General features: G+C 38.4%; 1 protein-coding gene across 2 annotated transcripts in view; it reads left to right on the top strand.

Moving 5' to 3' along the window:
* The window catches only part of LOC132123329 (T-cell immunomodulatory protein-like), a 142,581-nt gene that overhangs the window by 90,108 nt on the left and 29,371 nt on the right, over positions 1-23,102 (top strand). The window contains exons 11-14 of one of the 2 annotated variants that reach the window (XM_059533885.1): positions 6,675-6,831; positions 8,520-8,628; positions 17,135-17,178; positions 21,521-21,599. In XM_059533885.1, the coding sequence (XP_059389868.1) occupies positions 6,675-6,831; positions 8,520-8,628; positions 17,135-17,178; positions 21,521-21,599 (389 nt within the window). The remainder of the gene's footprint in view (positions 1-6,674; positions 6,832-8,519; positions 8,629-17,134; positions 17,179-21,520; positions 21,600-23,102) is intronic. The other variant, XM_059533892.1, reaches the window with a different exon arrangement.

Below are 23,102 nucleotides of genomic sequence, written 5' to 3'. Positions count from 1 at the left end.
TGCTCAACATGAAGTATAGATATTGTTGTCGTGAAGACAAGATCCTGGTCTGTCGGCGGTCTCCCTCTATGTCACCTACAGTAGCAGCAGCGCGCCAGCGCCGCGTCAGGCACGATTTTGGTGTGTAAAGACACAGAAAACGCAAAGCAGCCGTCACGCAACTGACACGCAGCAGAAACACCACGCTCACGCCACGCAGCCAGTGTGTCACCGGCCTTAGAATCAGCTGCAGGGCGGGATTTGCGCCTAACGCGGAAATATGTTCGTTTGGAAACACGAAAATGTATATGTTCCGCACACAAAATATTGCATTCGGTCATTCGGTACACACGTGCACCGTACCGAAAGCCCTGTAACGAAACGGTCCGATACGAATACACGTACTGTTACACACCTACCAGTGGGTGAGTTGGAGGCTAAGTGTGTGTATTGTGAATTGACACACTACATGTAAACGATATTCTTTGTTGTATTTTCCTGTCAAAATAATGGTGTTCCTTTGGAATTCTTCAGCTTTTAAGAACTGCTGGGTTTTCCGGTACTGTGCTCATTATTATTGTTATATTATTGCGCAAACGGCATTCTCATTGGCTGGCACTACAATTTTTATTTATTTGTTTTTGCTAAGGTTTGCATATGGTGGTATGTTCTAAATGACAGCTTTCCTAAAAATATATCCTATACCTAATCTAAGAAATATCCCAATATATTGCCTTGCTTAGAGTATTGCAATGTATCGCAATATATTGTATCGAAACCCTGTATCCTGATACGTATTGTATCGGCAGATTCTTGCAGATACACAGCCCTATTAAATATCCACTTTTCTTCGGATATGCAACTTATAAAACACTCTCTAAATATCCACTCAAAAAAATAATTGAATATATTGCATGATTTTGTCATTAAATTTAGTCTAAAAAAATAACATTTGTTTAGCACTTACCTGACACGTGAAGTTGACAAGATGGCACTGCTGTTTCTCAGGAAGCATGGCTCGATAAAAAAAAAAGACATATCTGGTCTCAAGGTGCCATTGCATGCTATTACAAACTGTATAAGTCCCACGTGTTGTGATTACTAAGCTTGGCAAATTCAAGCCATCAACTTCATTGATCTCTTAACATGTGGGGGGCTTTACAGATTTTTTTCCTGGACATTTCCTTTGAAAATTAAATTTAACCATGGTATCCTCAATGGATCAGTTGTATGGAGTTTATGGAGACTGCTATGTTCATTGGTTCATCCCAGTAATGTCTCTTTAGCGCTGACATCATATCTCCAGCAGCTACAGCAAAAAGACAGAAATGGCAGACTGCTGCTTTTCTCTCAGGGCTATGTCTATGATAATAGGGCAGAATACATCACAAATGGGCGGGATTTTTTCCCTACAGTGACATGTACGTATGGAGAAATCTACAATTGCTTGTTCTGTCTCCACTCCGGTTGCTTCACAATAATAATTTCCTGTCATTCTCAACTCCATCTGGCATAGAAAGCACAAGGTTGCTTAATACATTTTTTTAAGGGATAGTTCACCCAAAAATGAAAATGAAATAAAATTGAATTGATCATTTACTCACTCTCATGTCATTCCAATCCTGTATAAATTGTTTTCTCCTGTGCAACACAAAAGAAATTATTAAAAAAAAGTGTTTCTTGTACATAGAATTAAAAACATACAGGTTTGGAAAATTCGGATTGTGACAACTGAATTGCCCTTTAATTGGGGAGTGTATGAATTTAACTATGGGTTTGTATCGTAGAGCTGCTGAGTAATGTCATTCAAAACGGTGTTAAATATTGCTTCAGAAGAAGGCATACTCTATAACAGACTGACTCATTGCAATCCACCAATCTAAGGTGAGAAATGAACAGAAGAACAGTCCAAACCACCAGCAATTATTCCCAGAAAAACATATGTCTTTAGCCACAGGAAGCCCCTGCACAGCTCAACCAGAGTATTACTTTTCAAAACCACCTGCTGGTGTAAAGTGTACCTGTATGATGCTCAGAGGGGGCCAGAGAAGGAGAGAAGGATGGAGTGATCAACCATGGGTCTCCAGGAGCATTGAAAGCTGTATGAGACGAGAGAGGCTAAATCAGAGAGACCCATTAGGCTGATCTAATGCATGTATAATTGAATGCCATCAATTGCACACTTCTTTATGATGTCAGGATTACCTCTTAATAGAAGTGCTTGAGTTTTATGAGGGACGAGACAGAAGACTCCCGTGAGGAGTTCGGGAGAAAACCTGGACACACACGCATTGGGACGTGATTACATTTGCTATTATGCTTCGCAGTTTGAGGTAAATGGGTGTGTGTTTTTACTGCGGAAAGACGGCTCATTGTTTATACCGAGTGCATCTCACACCTGCAGTGCATGAGACCTGAATATTTTTTTCTCACATCGGCAGCGGTCTCATTATTTACCATATACCTCAATGCTGATTTATCCGTGCATTGAATTATTTGGCCTGGCTGAGCTAGGGCTCAAGCTCCAATCTATAGCTGCTGCAGCAGCACGGCGCTCTGTTGCTAGGCAATGGCCGTCCATCTCATGAGCATGTGTTTTGAAATACTTGTCTTATTGTCAGTCAGGATTAGCTGCAGTTCCACCAAGATTAGAAAGACGTCTTCATTTCACGAAGATGGAAGATAAATGTCAATACGTGTCAATATTTCACACTCCTGACAGAGCATCAGATCCATCGTGGTGAACTGTATTCCCATTTACTTTCAAGATAAAATGGCATCTGAAAATGCAGCAGGCTATTAAAATTTAAAGGCCTGTGAAATGTTTAAGCAAAGATTTATTTCCTTCACTTCAGATAGAAGGGATTCATTTGAAAGGTCTCTAAAAATCTACATCAGCCGATTGGGAAAGACGTGCTCAATAAAAGTCTTTACAGTTATGTAGCTTTCTGCATTATACAACTGATCTACTTAGTTTTCTCTGGTAATGATGTTTTCATTCATTCATTCACGTAGTCTACATGAAGCACTTGAGTCCATGGAGAGCTTGTAGTAAGCATGGTTGTTGTCATAGCTGATTAGCCCAGCTATGCTCTGAAGCATTAGCATGTCAGTTCTGCTGTTGATTAGTTTGCTTTCTGAATCTCTCACCCAAAATATTGAATGCCATTTACACTTTTTTCCTTACAATCTAGTTCTCTTTCGCTCAGGTTCGTGCAGTTGCATGATTGTGTAGAATGTAAGAACTGGTTCCCTTTTAGTTCATGAGTGTGAATTTCAATTAAATTGGAAGCACCTAAACTTGGATTACAAAATTGTAATTCTCAGAAATGTAAATCTATCGTCGTATCTATTGTTCTATATCATTCTGTCATTCTATCCGTCATACTGTCTATCGTTCTATCAATCTATTTTTATTTATATATATATATATATATATATATATATATATATATATATAATCTGTTATTCTATCCATCTGTTAGCTATCAATCTACTGTATCTGTTGTTCTATCTATCGATCATTCTATCATTCTGTCAAATTAACAATCTTTTGCTTTATTTGTTAAAAAAGATGTTATTTCATTTTAAATCTGTTTCCTTAAATTGTAATTATAATTGCAATTCTGCATTCTTAAATCCTGAATGACACACAATCCTGGTAAAATATGACTTTTTTTAGCCTCCTGTATACAGTATTTTGTGCATGTCTTTCACTTCTTTCTTCTTCCTCCTTCCTTTTTCAGAAGCATACTATTTCCAGTGAGAGAGCAAAGGTAGCGAATGATTGAAACGCCATCCACCCTTCAGACTGCTTTGTTTTTGCCCTTGAGAGCAAATTGAAAAAGAAGACCAACACATAAAGCAACAGAGAGAGAAAGAAGCCTCAGGAAGAGTGGGTGGACCGGTACTGAAGAGATGCCTGGGGGGACGAGATCTCTCTGCTTTTGTCATCTTACCCCTCAGAGAATCTCCAGACCTGCTGCCTGCTGTCCCTCACAGCATGCCTGTCTTAAATTTTTTCGTTCCCTGTTTGTGCTCTGGATAACTGACGTCCTCAAAAATTCACGTTTAGATGTCGATCCTACACAGCGGTCAGGAAATGGCACAGTCAAATCCCTCTTTTGCTGTAGAAAGAGAGAAAAACAGAGGGAGGCTGACAGAGTTGGAGGGAGAGGTCAGCCTGTGGGCTTGCCTCTGGCCTGCTCTTCCCTGCTGGGTTTGCCATGGTGTTGGTTCCAAAGCTCCCAATTAAGTGAGGAATGTGTGTGTATGTGTGCTCATAGGTGTCCAGTTGGCACAGCGACCCACTGGTCATGACCATGCTCCAGTGAGAGAGCAAGAGGACAGGAAGTGGGGTCCTGCATTCCCAGTAACCAAACGCACACACTCATAAAGAAAAATAGTTTATGTACTCACATTCATGCACCTAAAATGCCACTCTCCTTCACACACACAGCTGTCTGTGTGCTCTGAGTACAGTTGCTGTCCAAATCCACTGATGTGTTTCAGCCACTAGTCTTTAAATTGGCAGTCATGACAGTTTTACAGCCAAATACAAGGACAAAAACTTTCCTTCTGTATGTGGCAGCCGGTTAAACCTGCAAAGGCACCGGTAAAGCAGCTGTTCTCTGCGCTGCGCAGTAAGTGTGGTGTCAGTTAATCCTGTGAGGGGACAAAGTCTGCTTGCTTGGCTGGATGACTTTGGCAAAGCCCCCCCCAAATCGGCCTGCGCTGACGGGCGGCCAGCAAAGGTGCACAGAGGCTTTGGCTGTGAAATGCACAGATTAGTGGACCAAGCTCCAGACTGACCAACACAATCTGCACAGGAAGTCCCATCGCCTGCCAGACCATCCCAGACAACTAAACTAGGAAATTAATTTTCATGGTCAAAGTTGAATTTTAGTTTCAAGCATTAATCATACTATTTGTGGTCGTAGAAAGTGTGTGTGCGTGCATGCGTGAGTATTGAGCAGAGTAGTAGAGGTTGTAGTGGGGTCCATTAGATCAGCTTAGTCTGACCTGCCAGCCATTTGGGTTAAGATGGATAAAATCACTGTATAGACCTTATTCAGTGTAGTGCTATATTTAATATTTTAAGGGAATGAACACAAGGCTGAATAGAAGTACAGTGCTTTTAAAGGACTGTACTTTTATTAAACATACTGATTTTTCAGCTGACTTATCATTATGAAAATACTTTCATTGTACAAAAACTCAATAACACACATTAAAAACAGCTAGTTTGCTTCCACAAGTGTGCCATTTTGTTCCTTTAAGGCCTTATTTTTTGTACTGTAAGTATGCACAAATACAACCAACACTGTACCCATATATACCGTGTAGAGAGATTGAGAAAGATATACTAGTATTCAAAAGTTTGTGGTCATTATTTCATTATTTTTGTCCTTTTTTATCTTTTTATTAAAGCAATTAATTTGTTTGCCCTGCATTCATTGATCAAAAGCAACACTAACAACATTTCTAATGTTATAAGAGATTACTATTTCTTCAAAGAACCCTGGAAAAAAAATGCTTTTCAGTTTCCACAAAAATATTAAACAACACAACCATTTTCAACATTGACAATAAGAATTTTTGTTGACCACCAGATCAGCATATTGGAATGATTAAAGACATGAATAATGACTGTTGAAAATACAGAAATATCATTGTAAATCTAATTTAAAAAAAATCACATAATCAATTAAATGCAGCCTTGGTGAGGATAAGGGAGTTATTTGAAAAACATTCAAATAAAAACATCTTACCAACCCCAAGCTTTCGAAAGGTAGCACACTGATATAGATTTTACTGTAAATACAATTTTAGAAACAAGTCAATAATTGTCTGTGCTAATCATCAGCATGCTCCGGTTGGTAGAGTTCAACTTCTTTTGAAGCTGGAGCATTGTTTATGTAGCTCAATCGTTTTATGTAGCTCAACTGGAGTGTGTTTTGTAGTAAGTTGACAGCGGTTATCCAGCTTCAAATGTATGTTTTGTGTACATCACATCTGCATTTCCTTCTTCTGAAACAAAGGAGAAACAACGGAAGGTAGACAGTGAAGAAAAATCTTTATCCAGTATCTATTTTTACTTTCCAGTATCCAGTATACTATTTTTATTTTTCTATTTTCTCACGTGCTCAGGTCGAAATTGTAGAAGTGTAAAAGTGTCACGTGCTAAATATCGTACTAGAGGGAGAAATGGCAGTGAAATAAAGGTATTGAACAAGGGTCTTAAATAAAGCAGAGGGCTGGCAGATGGGTTGTTGAGCAATGCAGAAAAGCATCTCATTTCATAATTCACTGCTGCCTCCCAGATCCACCTCCCCTACACTCAGCACTGAATTATGGTGAGGAATGGGTTCTGCTTAATTGCCTTTTTTATTTAGGGATCAAAAGTTCAGTGCACAACTTTCAACCTTTTTTCCAGTCTCCCTTATTCATCAAGCCCTGTGCTCCTCCCTGTACTCTGTGGTGTGCATGTATGCGTGTAATATTGTCATTGAAGAAGTGTTCAGGATCAGAGATGCTCTATAATTGGTCAAAGTTCAGTGGTTTGCTATGTGCTTGCAAACTTAATTAGCAAGGGTTAAATTCAACATGACACAGTGTCTGCACAGTTTTTTTTGCATTGTGTTTCTCAGCTCTACTCACATGAACGGTTGTTTTTCTCTCTCTTTCTGTCTCAGCAGCACACAGCAGCAGGCATTCCTGTTGGAGAATGTGGCGTGTAATAACGCGAGCTGTCGGCAGGCGGGCCGCATGTTCCTTGTGCATTGGGAACAGTCAGACCTCAGTGCCATCCCCAAGGCTGTTGTGGCCACTTTTTTTGACATCTATGAGGACGTAAGTTTTGGCCTTTTGCCCTTGCTTCTGGGGCTTTAATTAAAGCGCTGCCTCTTCTTCAGTCTCCCTCTCTTTCTCTGACCCCGATCACTCTTTCTTCATCTCGTTGATGTCTCGGTGACCCGCATTATACCGAGTTTTAGTCATTATCTGATTTACTTTGACCGTAGTGTTGTCCCTGTGGTGTGACACAGGCACTCTCTTCTTTTGACATTGAGAATAGAGAACTTTACAAAAACCCCAGTCTCTGATGCTTAACACCCTTCAACCCTTCCATAATATAGCAGTCTCTGTAGTCTTAAGACCGGTTTGAACCAAGTCTGATGTGAATAAGTGTTTGTGTTGTAAAAATAATATATAAATTTTACATGAAATTTAGAAACTAGAAGATTAGAAATGTTATTTTGGCAAGTAAGTAATGAAAAAACAAAAAAAAATTAAAATATATTTACGCAAAGCAGAATTATAAAAAGAAATTGAAAATGGCAATCGCCTTGGGCCAATTGCAGAACGATGTTGCCTCCACTCGTTTTGGTTGAACACATGGTATTTTAGGCTTGCACACATACAGTATGAATGTGTCTGGCTCTTTTCTAATGCTTAGCATCTGTATACAGTATGGGTTAATCTCACAGAAATGTACAGGTTACATTTTACACCAAATTCAAAAGGAAATAATTGCATATATAAAAATGCATATTTTTCCCATTAAAATTGGACAATTCAGATTTGTTTGCCTTGCGACATTATATTCATAAGATTTTTTTCACATACAGTTCTTAAACTACAAATCATTCAGATATTTTAATAACCTGGAGGTAATACAATTATTAATGGAAAACCAATATGCTACCAAAATGTGCAAATACTTAATTTAAATATTCACTACTGTTCAAAAGTTTGGAGTGGTTAAGATTTTACTGTATTGACAGAAGTTTCTTATGTTTACCAACATTAAAAAAAGCAGAATTTTCAGCAGCCTTATTATATTTCTTTGAAATAGTTAGAATTTGATCATTCATTTATTTATTCCTTTATTTTTTGTAGCATTCATTGGCATGTTGAAAGATTACACCATTACAAACTCATTACTGATTCTATTACTTATTGATTATTTTACTATCTCTCACTCTCTTTATGTCTTTCTCACTGCTGAAGAAATCTAACATGAGTTACACATGTTTGCATGTATGAGGGTCTCTATTGGTTTGTGTGCTTCTTAGTGTTCACCTAAAGAAGTCAAACGTCTCACCTCTGCAGACAGCCCTCGAGCATCTATTTCGCCATCATCTCTCCCTTCCTTTCTTACTATGATTCACTCATTGCCTCCCTCGACCCTTCTCTCCATCCGTATCGCAACCTTCTCCCCGTCGTAATCACAGTATAACCAATTACCTCGAATTCCTTTATGCTTTCATAACTAATGGAGCTAAAGGCTCATTAAACAAACAGCATGCACATGTCTCATTCTGTTAGCACTCGAGCTAGTCATCATTAGAACAGTATTAGGATGCTATCTGTGCAGGAGCCCCCGCACAACCGTGTTCTTAAGAGCGAGACCGATAGACCGCAGAGAGGGGCTGATAAGAAGCGTAATAGCTTGCTGGAGTCCATTAAGGATATGAGTGCTCATCAGACAGGAGAGATTCAATGGTCTCGATACATTGTTTCTGATTTCTCATTTGCAGGGTATATTAGATATGATCGTGCTCAGCAAGTTGGAAGGAAAGGAAGAGCTCGTCATCCACACTTTGAAGAACAACTTTGAGGCCGACGCATATTTCGTCAAAGTGATCGGTGAGTTTGAGGTTTGTCCAGTGTGGCCTCCGTAGTGGCGGTAGAGCTTCCGGGTGCTGGCATTTGAAGAGCTGACATTTCCAGAGCCAAATGCATCCACTAGAAAGCAGCCGTGATGCCATTTAATCCTGCCTGCTGTGTTTTAATTAAAGGAGAAGGAGAAATCTCCTCCAGCTCAAGCGCACAGATTAGCTTCCTCAGTGTAATAGCATGTGAGGATCATTCTATCAGTGTCAGATTAAAACGGGGATGAGGCTGACCCAGAGTCTCTAATCTCCCTCCTCGTGTTTATTAGCACGCTCTCTTTCTCTCTTTCCTGTAGATGTGCTGTTTAATGAGACTGCTGTAAACCAGAATGTCTGGTTCTGAGGAAAGAGAGGCACTCTGGGTAGTTTACTGCAGTGACAAAGTGCTCCCAAGATGCCTTTGCCCCTTTCAAATCAAATAGCCACTTGTGAGTGAGAGGTGGAATTGATGTTTATGTATAACATAAATGTTATGTTTTATACAAATAGACTCTTCTCCATAATAAAGCTGCTTTTATGAGTCTGTAGTTTCTGCCGTTTCCCTGTAAATAGTGGCAGACTCATGACTTCTGCTCTTGCTCTCCTCTACAATCAGTCTGTCTACACTAGTCCATTCCACACAGACGTGGTTTGTCTTTGTCTGTAAAACAGTAGTGACACTACACGTTCGAAAGTATGGGGTTGGTAAAAAAAAAAATATTTTCCTTTTGTATGTTTTTGAAAGAAGATACTTAAATGCTCACCAAGGCTGCATTTATTTGATCAAAAATACAGTTATATATATATATATATAATATGATTACAGTTCAAAAGAACTATTTAAGATGTCATGTATTCCTGACTTAGCTACATTTTCAGCAGCTGTTACTCCGGACTTCACTGTCTCATGATCATTCAGAAATCATTATAATGTGCTGATTTGCTGCTCAGGAAACATTTCTTATTAGTGTTGAAAACAGTTGTGTTGCCTAATATTTTTTCAGGATTCTTTGATGAATAGAAACATTTTTACAAAAATGCATTTATTCAAAATAATAAATACTTTTACATTGTTGCAATAAATTTGTCACTTTGGGTCAAAAATGAGAATATAGTACTTCACCCCAAAATATACATTTTGTCATCATTTACACACCTACTTACTCACATGTCGTTCCAAACCTGTATATGTTTCTTTCTTATGGTGAACACAAAATAAGTTATTTTGAAACATTTTTAAGAGCCAAACTGTTGTTTGTCCCTGTTGACTTCTATAGTAGAGAAAAAAATACAATGGAAGTCAATGGGGACCATCAACTGTTTGATTACCAACATTCTTCTAAATATATTCTATGTTAAACATAAGAAAGAAAATTATTCAGGTTTGGAACGACATTAAGGTGGGTAAATGATGAACTATTCTTTGAATGTGTCCTTGCTGAATATATACAATAGTATTACATAATGGAAAAAAAAATCTGCCCACAAAATTTTGAACAGATGTGTAAATGTTAGTACTGTCAGAAAAATATATGCCCAACCTGAGTACCAACCATTTTTAATATCGTAGTTAAAGAAGAGTTAAAATGGCAATTTGGGAAGTAATTTGCCGTCTGATTGAGACACACTGTGAATGGAGACTTTCCCATCCCTGCTAAAAATATTAGCTCTGTATATCTCGGCACCTCTGAGACAGGCCACAGATGCTTAAATCCATTAAGCAACCATGTTCAAGCAATAGTAATGGTGCTGTATTAAATAACTGTTGGTTAGAGTGTGAATTTCACATTAGTCAAAACCGAAACCGTCATTGCCCATATGTTCATACGATATGTGCTGCATTGCTCTGAGAAGAGTTTTTCTTCAGTCGGCTGCAAATGACTCTTCAATATGCAAGATGTGCTAGATACTGCCATTCATCAGCACAAAATATAGAAGTTCTTCTATGTATTAATAAGGAACAAAAGAGCAGACCCACCAGAGGTGTTGCAAAATCTTCTTTACTGGGCATGAGCCAATAATATACTACTGACAAATCTTTGCCTGATGGTGGAGATTACTGTATGCCAACCTGAGAATCATTAGGGCTTTTCACACTGCGTTTAACCCCGGGTAATCATCATTCTAAACCCCACTTTTAACCTCTGATAAAGGTAGATTTTACACTTGTAATTCAGAAGTGGGGATAGCAACACTTTTTACCTGCTTATGGCAAAATGCTTTATATCAATTGCATGCTTCGTATTCAAGTACATTTGACAGTCACAGGAAAAATGCATTGTCATTTCAGAGTTTAAAGGTAAAAATATCAAATGCTACCTGAAAACAAATGAGTTTGAGTGAAGACCATTTTATTTTTACCTTTATAGTCTACAGAAAACTCAGGAAAGACTTGACAGTACAGTTGGGAATATACAGTATAACAGTATATATACAGTACAAGGATGCACAATACTAGAGCCATCATGTAAACCGGTCGAGTGCTGTGTTGGTCCAAACAATGGCACTGACACTGCAAATATAAACATTAATGCAGAGTTTAGTAATGTACAGTGTGAAACATCAGCTTATGAATTATTAACACCAGATAAATTATGAACATTGTGAAATGCAAACCAAGATATCCCGAGATTCTGTTTAGAATAACCCAGGGTTAACTATTTCAAGTGTGAAAAGCCCTAATGTCCCTTATAATATTTCAGCAGTCATGTCGTGTGTTTTTAGCAGCCTTATGAATTAAAACTAGCAACGATTGTGAGGATCAGATTCATAAATGAATAACTATTGATGTAATCAATTGAATTTATGTCTGCAAGAAGGTCTGAAATTGTTCACAATTCAGTTTTATTCATTTGGACGGTGAACTTACACACTTTCTCACAGCATAACTGGATACTTTATAAGACAGAAAATCAAAAGAGCACTGGTGAAGGTGGATATTTACCCACAATATATTGTAGATACTGTTCAAATGTGTGTGTAGCTTGTGAACAATTTTATAAAGCGGTTAAAGAATCTGTAAAAGTGTCAAACAAGGGACAGTTTTTTGAAAACTAGAAACTCACCTAATATCCACCTCACCATCCACTAAGACAAGGCAGGTGACGTACACCGGTGGATTATAATAACTTGCCTCGTTTAATGTGCTCTAGAGGAATTGTGGGTATGAAAGCTGTCCTCCTCATGCAATTACCTTTCCCTCTCTCAGTACCCAATGGTTTACTGATTGCCGGGGAAGCCCTCAGTTATTCCATCCTCAGAGGAATAAATAAACAATTTAGTTCCATTCGATGCTGCCAAGTCCTCAAGGCCATGTGTGTTTTGACATAAATCTGAAGCTGAACATGAAAAGAATTTGCGCCTTATCACAGATGTGTAATATGTTGAAGCCTTAGTTTTGTCCTGGATTTACTTCCATTTCTCCAGCCCTTTTATCTTTTGCCATGTTTAAAACACCCACTTTTTCCTCAGTGTCGTAAATGCTTAAACACGCATTTATACCTCCCCTCTGAGCTACAACTCAATAGGCAGAAAAAGTAGTCAGAGTGAGCAGTCAGAGGGTAGCAGGAGTGTATCAGAGGAGGGAAGAGGCCAGGTGCTGTAATTTCCTGTGATTGCGTGCTTTAGAAACACACAGACGGCGGTTGGAGTGTGTGTTTGTGGTGTGTGTGCATGTGTAAGTGAGTTGGCTATAGACAGAAAAGGGAGAACTATGCTGATTGCATTCCTGTTCATGTATTAGAATGCAGATGAGCCGCAATGAGGAACATCTGCGTGCTTTGTTCAGTCCAAAGCAAGCTCCTTCCGCGAATCTGCTGTCTGTCACTCTAGAAACCAAGCCCCTGACCCACACCTTACAACTGTACATGAGAACTCATGAAAGAAGGTCTTTTTCTTTTACTATAGCTGATTGAGTTTTAGTAATGATTCACTGTGATTTCAGTTCAGTCCTGTTAGTCATTCTAGTTCTTTTTATTTGTTAGTTTGTTTTGCCTTATTAGTCAGATGTAGTAGAGAAAGAAAGAAATTTCCAGGGAGCGAAAGTGAAAAACTCGACAGTTGGATGACAGCTAATTTTGAGGAACAAGTTTGTCTTTTTATGGTCTGACAAGGTTGAAACATTTGAATCCTTTTCATGAATGTGAATTACAATTGACTTATATATATATTGCCATATATTGTTCTAACATTCTGTCTATCATTCTGTATGTATCTATCATTCTATCTGTCATTCTGCCTATTATTCTGCCTGTCTGTCTGTCTATCTATCTATCTATCATCTGTCTCTGTCTGTCTATTTATCTATCATCTGTCTCTGTCTGTCTATCTATCTATCATCTGTCTCTGTCTGTCTATCTATCTATCATATGTCTCTGTCTGTCTGTCTATATATCTATCATCTGTCTCTGTCTGTCTGTGGCAGCTGTGGCCCAATGGTAAGAGAGCCAAACTAGTTACCAGAAGGTCGGCGGTTTGAGTCTCGTGCTGGCAGGAGTTGTAGGTGGGGTGAGTGAATGAACAGCGTTCTCTTCCACCCTCAATACCCATGGCTAAAGTGCCTTTGAGCAAAGCACTGAACCCCCAGTTGCTCCCCGGGCGCTGGATCTATAGCTGCCCACTGCTCCGGGTGTGTGTTCACGGTGTGTGTTCACGGTGTGTGTTCACGGTGTGTTCACTTCTCACTGCTGTGTGTGTGTGTGCACTTGGATGGGTTAAATGCAGAGCACCAGTTCCGAGTATGGGTCACCATACTTGGAAAATGTCACGACTTTCACTTTTTGTCTGTCTGTCGTTCTATCTATTTTACTTTTTATCATTGTTATTCTATCTGTCAAACTGTCTATCAGTCTATCATACTATCTATCAGTCATTCTATACATCTTTTAGCTATCCGTCTACTGTATCTATTTTTCTGTCTATCAATCATTCTGTCATTGTTTATCATTCTATCACTCTGTCAATGAAATGTCTGTCTGTCTGTCTATCTATCATTCTTTCATTCTATCCTTCTATCTATCTATTAGCTATTCATCTACTCTATTGTGACATTCATCCATCTATGTTTCTATGTCTGTCTGTCTGTCTGGAAAAAAAAATTCAAAACTTTCAAACTTTTTGGTTCAAACTATTCATTTTAATTTCACTTTTTCAAATAAAATAAAAAAAATAGTTTTATATATACTGCCTTGAGTTTTACCTTTAATTTCAGTTCAAATTCATCCAAGAACTAGATTTTAAAAGGCATTTTCAGTTCAATTTTGAATGGTGCACAACCTGGCAGTTAATAAATCCTCTCCACATGTCTGCCATTGGTCGATCAAACAGATAGCCATGCCCCAAATTGATGCCATTTGTCTGTGTTTCTGTGTCTGGCTGCTCAAACAAACAGACCTACATTATTACTGCAAAATGATAGTTTTCTTGCTTCTCTCTGCAAATGAAGCTGGATTAGTAGTATTTGAGCATAGACACGGCAGCTTTAAGTGTGTGGAGATTTTATTTTTTTTTCTATTTTTATTGAGGCAAAGTGATCAGGTTATGAGGGACAGAGAGTGCTGCTTGTTACTGTAATCACTGCCTGACCTCAACTGAGACTGAGAGCCAATCATAAAGCCGTCTGCGTTGCTTCTGGGTTAGAGTAAGGTAATGGATGTAATCTCCCGACTCCAGGCTGTGATCTCACAACTTTGAAAGCACCTGGTCACCAGTTTCATGGACTAGATTAAGAGTGACAGGTTTTATTCCAGCTTTATGAAGTAGTGCACCACCACCTCTGATGGTGTAATGATGTGTTTGAGCGTCTATGTGGGGCAGCTGTTATGAATGACATGAGACACAGTCACTTAGAGTGTCGGTGGCATCTGGTTTACCAGTGCGGAACAAAACAGCAGGCCTCATGTCCAATTTCACAGCCATCACATCACAGCTACGCCGTTGTTGCTGCCAACTCCCGGCAGATTCACTCTGTGGAATCGCCCAGTGTCCTGGGAACAACAAACTGCAACACAATTTGGATCTGTTCCTTTTGTCACAACAAGAAGAAAGAAAGAAAGAAAAAAAAACAGTTGAAGCTTTTCAAACACAATCATGTCAGGCATTCTGGGATAAGGCGTTCAATCGGGGAAATTGTTCACGTAACTTTATAAAGTTATCAAGATGTCATCATGATGAATGAACCATTGTACATTTTTACTGTTTACTTTACCGCTCTGTATTTCCCCAGGACATGGATGACAGGACTGTCGCTGTGTGATTATTTTAATTTCTTTGTATTCGAGAGGTTTCCAGGATCTCCAAATGGAGCCTGCAGGAGGAATTGAGACAAATGTCTAGTCTTATCTGTATATGAAGGCTCACACTAAGTTCGCTCTGACAGTAAACAAGTGCATTATTCATGCAGTGAGTTCACAAAATGGCATTTCATTGGGATTAAGCACGTTTAGATGTATTCAGTGCTAAATCTTTTGTTTTTTAATGGTTTTATGCTGTACTCTTAGGTGGGCACTGCACAGCAGTACATGCACACACACACAAACAAACAGACACAGTGGGAGCGTGTCATGACTGTGCAGTGCACAAGCCCTGCTGGTTGCTTGTCATTGATAGAGACATTTCCATTATGTGTGCATCTTTCCTTATCCTTTAGCATTCATGTGCAAAATGTCAGTTTGTATGTTCAAACTGGTGTTCAATATTAGCTACGCATTCACAAACACTAGCCTTAGAGATTAAAAATGTATCTGACAGCTTCAGGTTACCAGGATGCTGCCGCAGTGAGGTCTTTAATACCTGCAGAAGGTTATCTATTAGCGTTCCTGTTCATTTAGATGTCAGCTGCTTGTTTGTTGCAGGGGGGTCAGTACGTTTTAGTTTAGTTTTTTTGTTTATTTCATATAAAAACTTTCTGTTCATCAAAAATATCTTGAAAAAAATTTATGGTATCACAGAAACATTGAGCAAGCTGTTTTCAACATTAATAATAATAATAATAATAATAAATAATAATAATAATGATCACCAAATCAGCATATTACAAAGATTTCTGAAGGAGTATATGACACTCAAGTCTGATGTAATGGCTGATGGAAATTTGGCATTGCTATCACAAGACTATTATTTTTTTAAATAATAATTATAAATAATAAAAAATAATAATTATGGTTTGAAATCCATATAGGAGCTATGGCATGTACATAAAGTCAATTTCATACTTTCAAAAAAATTCATATATTATTTTAGGCACTGGTAGAAAAACAACTGTAGTATAATTAAATATTTGCATTGCAGAATTTCTATCTGTATTTATGTTTATTCAATATGATTAAAAATATTTCAAGAAAGGAAAAAAAATTACACAATGTATTTGACAATGGGACCAAAATGTATTTCAGTTGTTCCAGAATGAAAATTTTATTTTTAAATGCTGTAAACCAGTAAATAACATACATTGTGTTGAGTTTCAATATTTTGTTCTCATGACACAGAAGATTTTTACACTATTTCCTGTTGCCCAATTTCTTCATTTCCTATTAGCCTTACTAGAAGGCTATGCTGTGATGGAATGTTATCTACAGTATCAAACATTGCAGAGGGGTGTAGCAAATTCACTCATTCATGGAGGACTAGAGAAGATGTACTATTTCTCTCTGTTCTTGTCTTTCAAGCACAAATATATATATATATATATATATATATATATATATATATATATATATATATATATATATTTAAGATATAAAACAAACAGTTAGACCAGGCATGAATGAAAAATTATTTCAGGCTTCATGTCACACCTCTCTTTTCACCCCAGAGTACATTCACTTTGAAAACCAAAGCCACATAATAACTCATGTAGAACATTTGTCTGTCAGACCAAATAAGGAAATCTATACAATTTCAAAGCATGATTAGTGATTGAAAGATTTTCATAATTTGTTTTTCCACCACAGACTTTCAAAAGCCACATTTTTTCTTTGTCCTTTCCATTTTCCCCTATATAAGTTAACGCTGGTGTTCTTCCACCCTGAACTTTCTAATTCACCGTGTCTGTAAATAGTGCTGCCTGTCACTGCCAGTTTAAAAATCTAATGCTGTGTTTAGATGAAGACAGATGCACAAGTACACAGATGGTTCTTTGTGTGCCACTAATGAGCAATTAATGATTTTTTACTTTCCCTTTCATATGTGCTGTTCTCTAACACACAGTCAATTTTGGCCTCAAGAGAAGCAGAACCTGGCTCTTATTTCACACCATTAGTGGGAATTTAATGCACATTTTGCCCAATTCATTTTCTCTAGGCATAATTCCTGGCTGAAGATGTGTGTGGGAGCAGAGTTGATGTTAAATTGTGTGATATTAGAGGAGGTGAATGTACTGCTGCCCGTGTTTAGCAGAGTGTTGTGAAGTGGATTTGATATGGACACTGCAATCAACTTGTCTTATCCAAGGGCCAGATGTGTGGGAGAAAGTTATGATTGTCTTTATCTCTTTCTTTCTGTAGTGCTCAGTGGCCTGTGCTCCAATGACTGTCCAGAAAATGTCAAGGTGAGTTTTGATCTCTCCCTCTATCTCCCTCTCTCTCTCTCTCTCTCTCTCTCTCTCTCTCTCTCTCTCTCTCTCTCTCTCTCTCTCTCTCTCTCTCTCTCTCTCTCCCTCTATCTCCCTCTCCCTCTCTCTCTCTCTCTCTCTCTCTCCCTCTATCTCTCCCTCTATCTCCCTCTCCCTCTCTCTCTCTCTCTCTCTCTCTCTCTCTCTCTCTCTCTCTCTATCTATCTCTCCCTCTCTCAGTCACTCAACTGGAATGGTAATGGCATGTGTTTGGCATCACCAGGTCCACATGCAATCTGTTCCCGCAGATTTCAGAAGAATTCAAACAGTGTTCTACACAGTCCCTGTCTATTGCATGGTCTTTTTTTTCTGAGTATTTTAGCTTAAGCAAGTTTTCATTTATTTTTTATTCGTAAGTTTGAGTTGAATATGCTGAATTTCAACAGTAAGACAGTAAATTATTTTTTTTTTTTATAATTTGGCACAGAAGACTAATGACTGCTGAAATAGAATATTCAATTTTAATATTTTTTATCAAATCAGTTAATGTATAATATAAGATTACTAGTATTAAGTTTAAAGAAAAGTTATACATTTTGCATTGTTTTACATGGTATTTATTAAAGCAATCACTTTACGAGAAATGGAACCTCGTTAAAAAATAAACATGTAAAAAACTGCAAACTTCTCTCTGCAATATAGCAAATTCTCAGCACTGTCAAAACATAAGTCTCTCTTTAGACACTAATCGGCTAAACAGGAAAACGTCTGCCGATGCTGTTAATTATAAAAAATGTATGTAACAGTCAACCACTGCATGTAGGCATCTCTTATAACTATGAAACCTGATTTTGGATGTCTGTGAGCTCTCTCTCGTTAGCTGTTGAGGTCGGGGACAAGTGTGTCACAAAGCTGTCCTCATTCTGATGTGAAGACAGGCTTTTATGTTCTCACTCTTGTTTTTTCTCTCTCTCTTCTACGCTCTCTCCATTTGTCTGAGCTCTTCTGTACCTTGCTTCCTTCTTTCTTTTCTTTCATCAGTCCATCGTTCGCCTCTCCCGCTGTCTGTTGTTTTTTCTATGTTCTCTTTGACTTTTCTTCAATATCTATAGATTTAATTCTAATTTAATTTAATTTGGTCCTCTCTCGTCCGTCACTGTCGTCGCTCCAGTTTTATATCCCTCCATCTCCTCCGTGGGACTCGAGACCGGCGGGTCGAGCAGGTGTCGCTCATCTCCAATCACTCCACCGGCCTCGCTCCTGTTCCCGCTTCTCTCAGCCCCGCCCCACTCGTCACACAGCCTATATAGTACACAATTTAAAAAATATATATTTCAGACACAGCTACAGAGCTGTAACAGAGAGGTGTGTATGTGTGTGTTTTAGAGTAGCACCGTGCTCTTGGCAGGGTCCCAAAGATTTCATTACTCTGTTAATACATGAGTGACACACACATACACACTCAAAGATCTCTGTTCGTTAACCGTCATCCTTCGTAATGAAGAGATAAAACAGCTTCTGCCCAGCTGATCATCCTCTTCTTTAGACACGCACAAATCACATAAGAATGGGTTCTCTAACTAATAGTGATATGCCGAGTGCAGACAGTTTGCCCTGAGGCCAGTGGACAGAAGAGAGCTCTATGATTAAATAAGAGCCCTTTAAGATGGGCCGCACTCCTGTCTCGCTCCAGCAGGACCTCTGACATACATGTTACACAGTCCCACGCTGAATTAATATTCAGATGCAGAAACAGGGATGTTAGTTGTAGAAGTGTGCAGTTCAGATGAATTCATGTGGTCTAGATCATACCCATTTGCATTTGTCCTATTTTTCCAATGTTGCATGATAAACAAAGTTGCACATCCTGCCTGATCACAGCCAGGGTAGATCACATACGGTTGGTTTCCTTAAGGTCGGCACAAAATTATTATTCATATCCATTTAAATACATGTTATATCTTACTGTGAATATTTCAGGCATGCATACGTTTCTCTCTCTCTCTCTTTTTGGAATATTTAATGGAAATGTCATAAATGGACCTTTCTGTTAAAAACAACAGATTTCTTTTTGGTGACTGGAGAACTTCTCCAATCATTTAGTTTGCTTAAACCCGGCCCCTGTGTTTCACTTTTGAGTGAAACATCAATATCCCAAAATCCAACTAACAACCAATTTACAGAACCAAGTCTCCATTCTCCATTTTTTTTTCTGTAATCCATTACACTTGAGTATATGTCACAATATGGAAGAAAAGGTCTGGTGCTATTTTCGTTTTTTTTTTTTTTTTTTTTTTTTTTTGCAACTTTAAAGGTGCAATATGGAAGTATTTGGAAATGGGCAATTTGAAGTCTACTGTCAGGTTATAATGAACTATTTACTTGAAACAGAGGATTGTGTTCGTGCCTAGTTCATTTGGAGCCTATGATTCATGAAAAAAAAATACAATGAAATATTTCCTTGTCTATATGTTGCTTGCAACAAATGACCCACTGAAACTCTTGTATCATTTTAGTTTAAGTTGTAGTTTGGAGGAAGTTAGTTACTTAGGGGTTCTTTGTTCAAATATTTGGCCCACTGTTGCAGTCACTCATGGAGCTGTTTGTTATTCCCAATCCAGTTCTTATGACGTATCCGTTCATCTCCTTTTAGCTGCTTCTCGCCTCTCTGCTGTCTTATGCATCACTTTGTTTCCTCTGATGCTCTATCTTCCCACATTTACATTGTTTCTCTGTGTTCTCTGGCTTGCTCAGTCTTAATTTGTGTCTCTTGCTCTCTGGTCTTTTCATCAGGGAGATCATGGGTTATCCACCTGTCCTTGTATGGTTGATATAGCCCAAAGCCCTCCAGCTGTTTATTATGTTTCAGCTGTTTATGCTGTTTATTATGAAGAGTTTAATGGAGGTTATTTTTTGCTTTGTAACTGGATTCTGAAGTTGCAGACATTATGTTTGGCAGTCATGTCTGGGTCAGATTTTGTCTTCATGTGCGATTTAAGCTTTGCTTTTTCAGTTCTCCAGGTCTTGGTAATAGTAGGTGGGTGCTCTTCATGCTCTGCCACAAGTAACCTCGATTTCTTTAAGGGGCAGATTAGGTGAGCTGGAATTTTTTAGGTTTAAATTTCATAATTACGAGAAAACTAAATTGCAGTTGCAAGATACACTACCATTCAAGAGTTTGGGATGAATACGTTTTTAAGTAAACAAATTCGTTTTCAGCATTCATGAAGGATGCATTATATTGATAACATGACAGTAAATACGTCTTTTGACTTTTCTGTTTATTCTACAAAATTATTATTAGAATGATCTCTGAAGGATAATGTGACAAAACGTAATAACATTTCACTATATAAATGTTTTCAGTAAAATAAAGCCTTGATGAGAAAAAGGATGAAACCCCAAACTTTTAAAGAATTGTGTATTTAGTCAGAATAAACAGGCTTCCATAGTTTGCAAACCGGTTCCCCTGTTGGATAATAAACTCAGTGATGGATGCTGGCGGTGAGTAGGTTGTCAGGTCCAAAAAATTGTGGGTTGCTTCAGGTCTCACTGACGTCAGATTCTCTGGCCGTGTAGTTTGCCCTCATTGTTGTGTTTGTCTGAACGTTTTTCATCTGTATCTGACTCTGCCAGGTCATCCTCTCCCTCATTTATGTCAGTCTGGCACTGGATGACTGAGAGCTTCAGCTCCAGGATTGTCTCACTTCCTGTCAACATTGTCTATTGGCTGGGTTCATCAGCAACGGTGAAACATAATTTACAACTAGGGAATCATTTCACCCCTCCCCACCCATAATCATGCCCCACAAATACATCTGTTTAAAAATGTATGCCCACTTGTTTCTGGCATGCTGTTCATTTGCAGTTCCCAGGGTTATTGTCTGCACAGAAAAAAGTATCCATAATTGAGAAGCTGGCGTGGAGCAGGTCTGCCCCATCTCCCCAGCGCTGAGCCAGTGCTGGCCCCGCATTGCTCCTGGATGCTGATAGACATCTCTCATGTGTCTCAGTATTTACAGGAGGCTGGAGCCGGGCCTGTGTAACCTGTGGTGATCTGTGTAGACTTGACTAAAAGCACACACACACTTACATACAACGTGTTTGGGAATTTTATATGAGGGCGAAGGATTTCCCCATATAGATTTTGCAGTTGGTTTAAGTTTGTTTCACGAAGCTGCTTGGTTTGTGAGTGATTTATAATTCCTACATCACTTTTTTTGGAACTGCAAAATTTTAACATTTTATGAGTTATTTTATCATTTTAATGGCATTTGCCAAATATTTTTCTTTGTATGTGTATTGTATTTGTTATTAATCACTTCTATCTATCCCACAGCCCTTTGGTGTGAACCAGCCAGGCCCGTATGTCATGTACACATCAGTGGACTCGAACGGTTATCTGAAGAATGCATCTGGTGAGTACACAGCTCAGAAAAGATTAACACTAGATGGGAAAGGCATCACACATATCTCTTTGTCTCAGTGAGATAAGATAAGTCAACCTCAACACTCTGCAGTCATTTGACTTGACTAGTTCTCTAATTATTAGGAATCTGACTAAAGTAAACTAGAGGGGATTTTGAATGAACCAATCAAAAGCTTTTTCTTGGCCAAACTACACTCTGGTGTTCATTTTAAAATCTGTTCCGGCATTGTGCATTGTGTGAAGTCTGGAGAACTGCCCTTTTATAAATGTATTCATGATAAGAAATCTTTGTTGTTAAGAAAAAAAATCATATTTATGTTTGAGTTGAAAGTAAGGAATTGCATAAATGTGTTTCTTGCCTGTGAGCCACATTGGATTGCAGTGAAAACTGTGAATGCAGCCAATATAGAGAATATCATATATATATATATATATATATATATATATATATACAGCTATCTACAGCTAACTAGAGATTCTGCAACTAGGCACACATAAGTTATGGGACTCGCATTGTCTTATTTCTTGATTGCTTAGTGTTTTATATACGAGTGTCTCGTGTGTTGTTTGGCCCTCAAGGACATCTGATTGACCAAGTTCAAGATCAGAGACGCAGTGACGAATGACCCTGTTCCACCTTTCTAAGAGCAGATAAGATTAAATTCCTCACGGCATTGACAGAACTCCATCACTTTGGAGTAAATGGTTTTTTTCCTGAAGTCTCTTTTGAAATACATCACTGACCTTGAGCTCTCAGTGAAAGCATTTCATAAACAGAGTGAATGTTTCTCTCATGTTGTGGTTCTGTTTGTGTGCCTCCACTGGGCCACGTGCATGTCTGCATCTTCTGTGCGGTCCAGTTCTCTCTCTCTCTCTCTCTCTCTCTCTCTCTCTCTCTCTCTCTCTCTCTCTGTGTGTGTGTGTGTGTGTGTGTGTGTGTGTGTGTGTGTGTGTGTGTGTGTGTGTGTGTGTGTGTGTGTTTGAACTGTGCTAAAGATCCTCAGCAGAACAGAGAGCTGAATGTGACGGAGCCATTTCAAAGATAAATGACTAAATGGCTAAAAGGACAAAAATTATCCTCAGATAACTGGAAATAATGGATTTTAGGGAACTTGTGTGCTCTGTGCTTGTAAAAGAAACTGATATCTTCTTTTTAAAAAATGGAATTATGTCCTGCTTTTAAAAGACGGACCAGAGTTTTTGAACTTGCCCCTTCTTCCTCTTTTATTGAGCAATCTTTCACTAGCCAGGAAACCGCAATAATTTCTGTTATCTTAAAGGGGTCATATGACATTGCTAAAAAGAACATTATTTGGTGTAATGCAATGTGTTTATGTGGTTTAAGGTTCAAAAAACATTATTTTCCACATACTGTACATTATTGTTTAATCTCTGTGCTCGGCCTTTCTGAAACGTGTTGATTTTTGCAAAGCTCATCGTTCTGAAAAACAAGGTCTATGCTGATTGGCCAGCTATCCAGTGGGTTGCGATT

The sequence above is a fragment of the Carassius carassius genome, chromosome 3, assembly GCF_963082965.1.
Source record: "Carassius carassius chromosome 3, fCarCar2.1, whole genome shotgun sequence".
Lineage (NCBI taxonomy): Eukaryota > Metazoa > Chordata > Actinopteri > Cypriniformes > Cyprinidae > Carassius > Carassius carassius.
The sequence above is the reverse complement of the archived record's forward strand: the minus strand, read 5'-3'. Positions and strand labels throughout refer to the sequence as shown.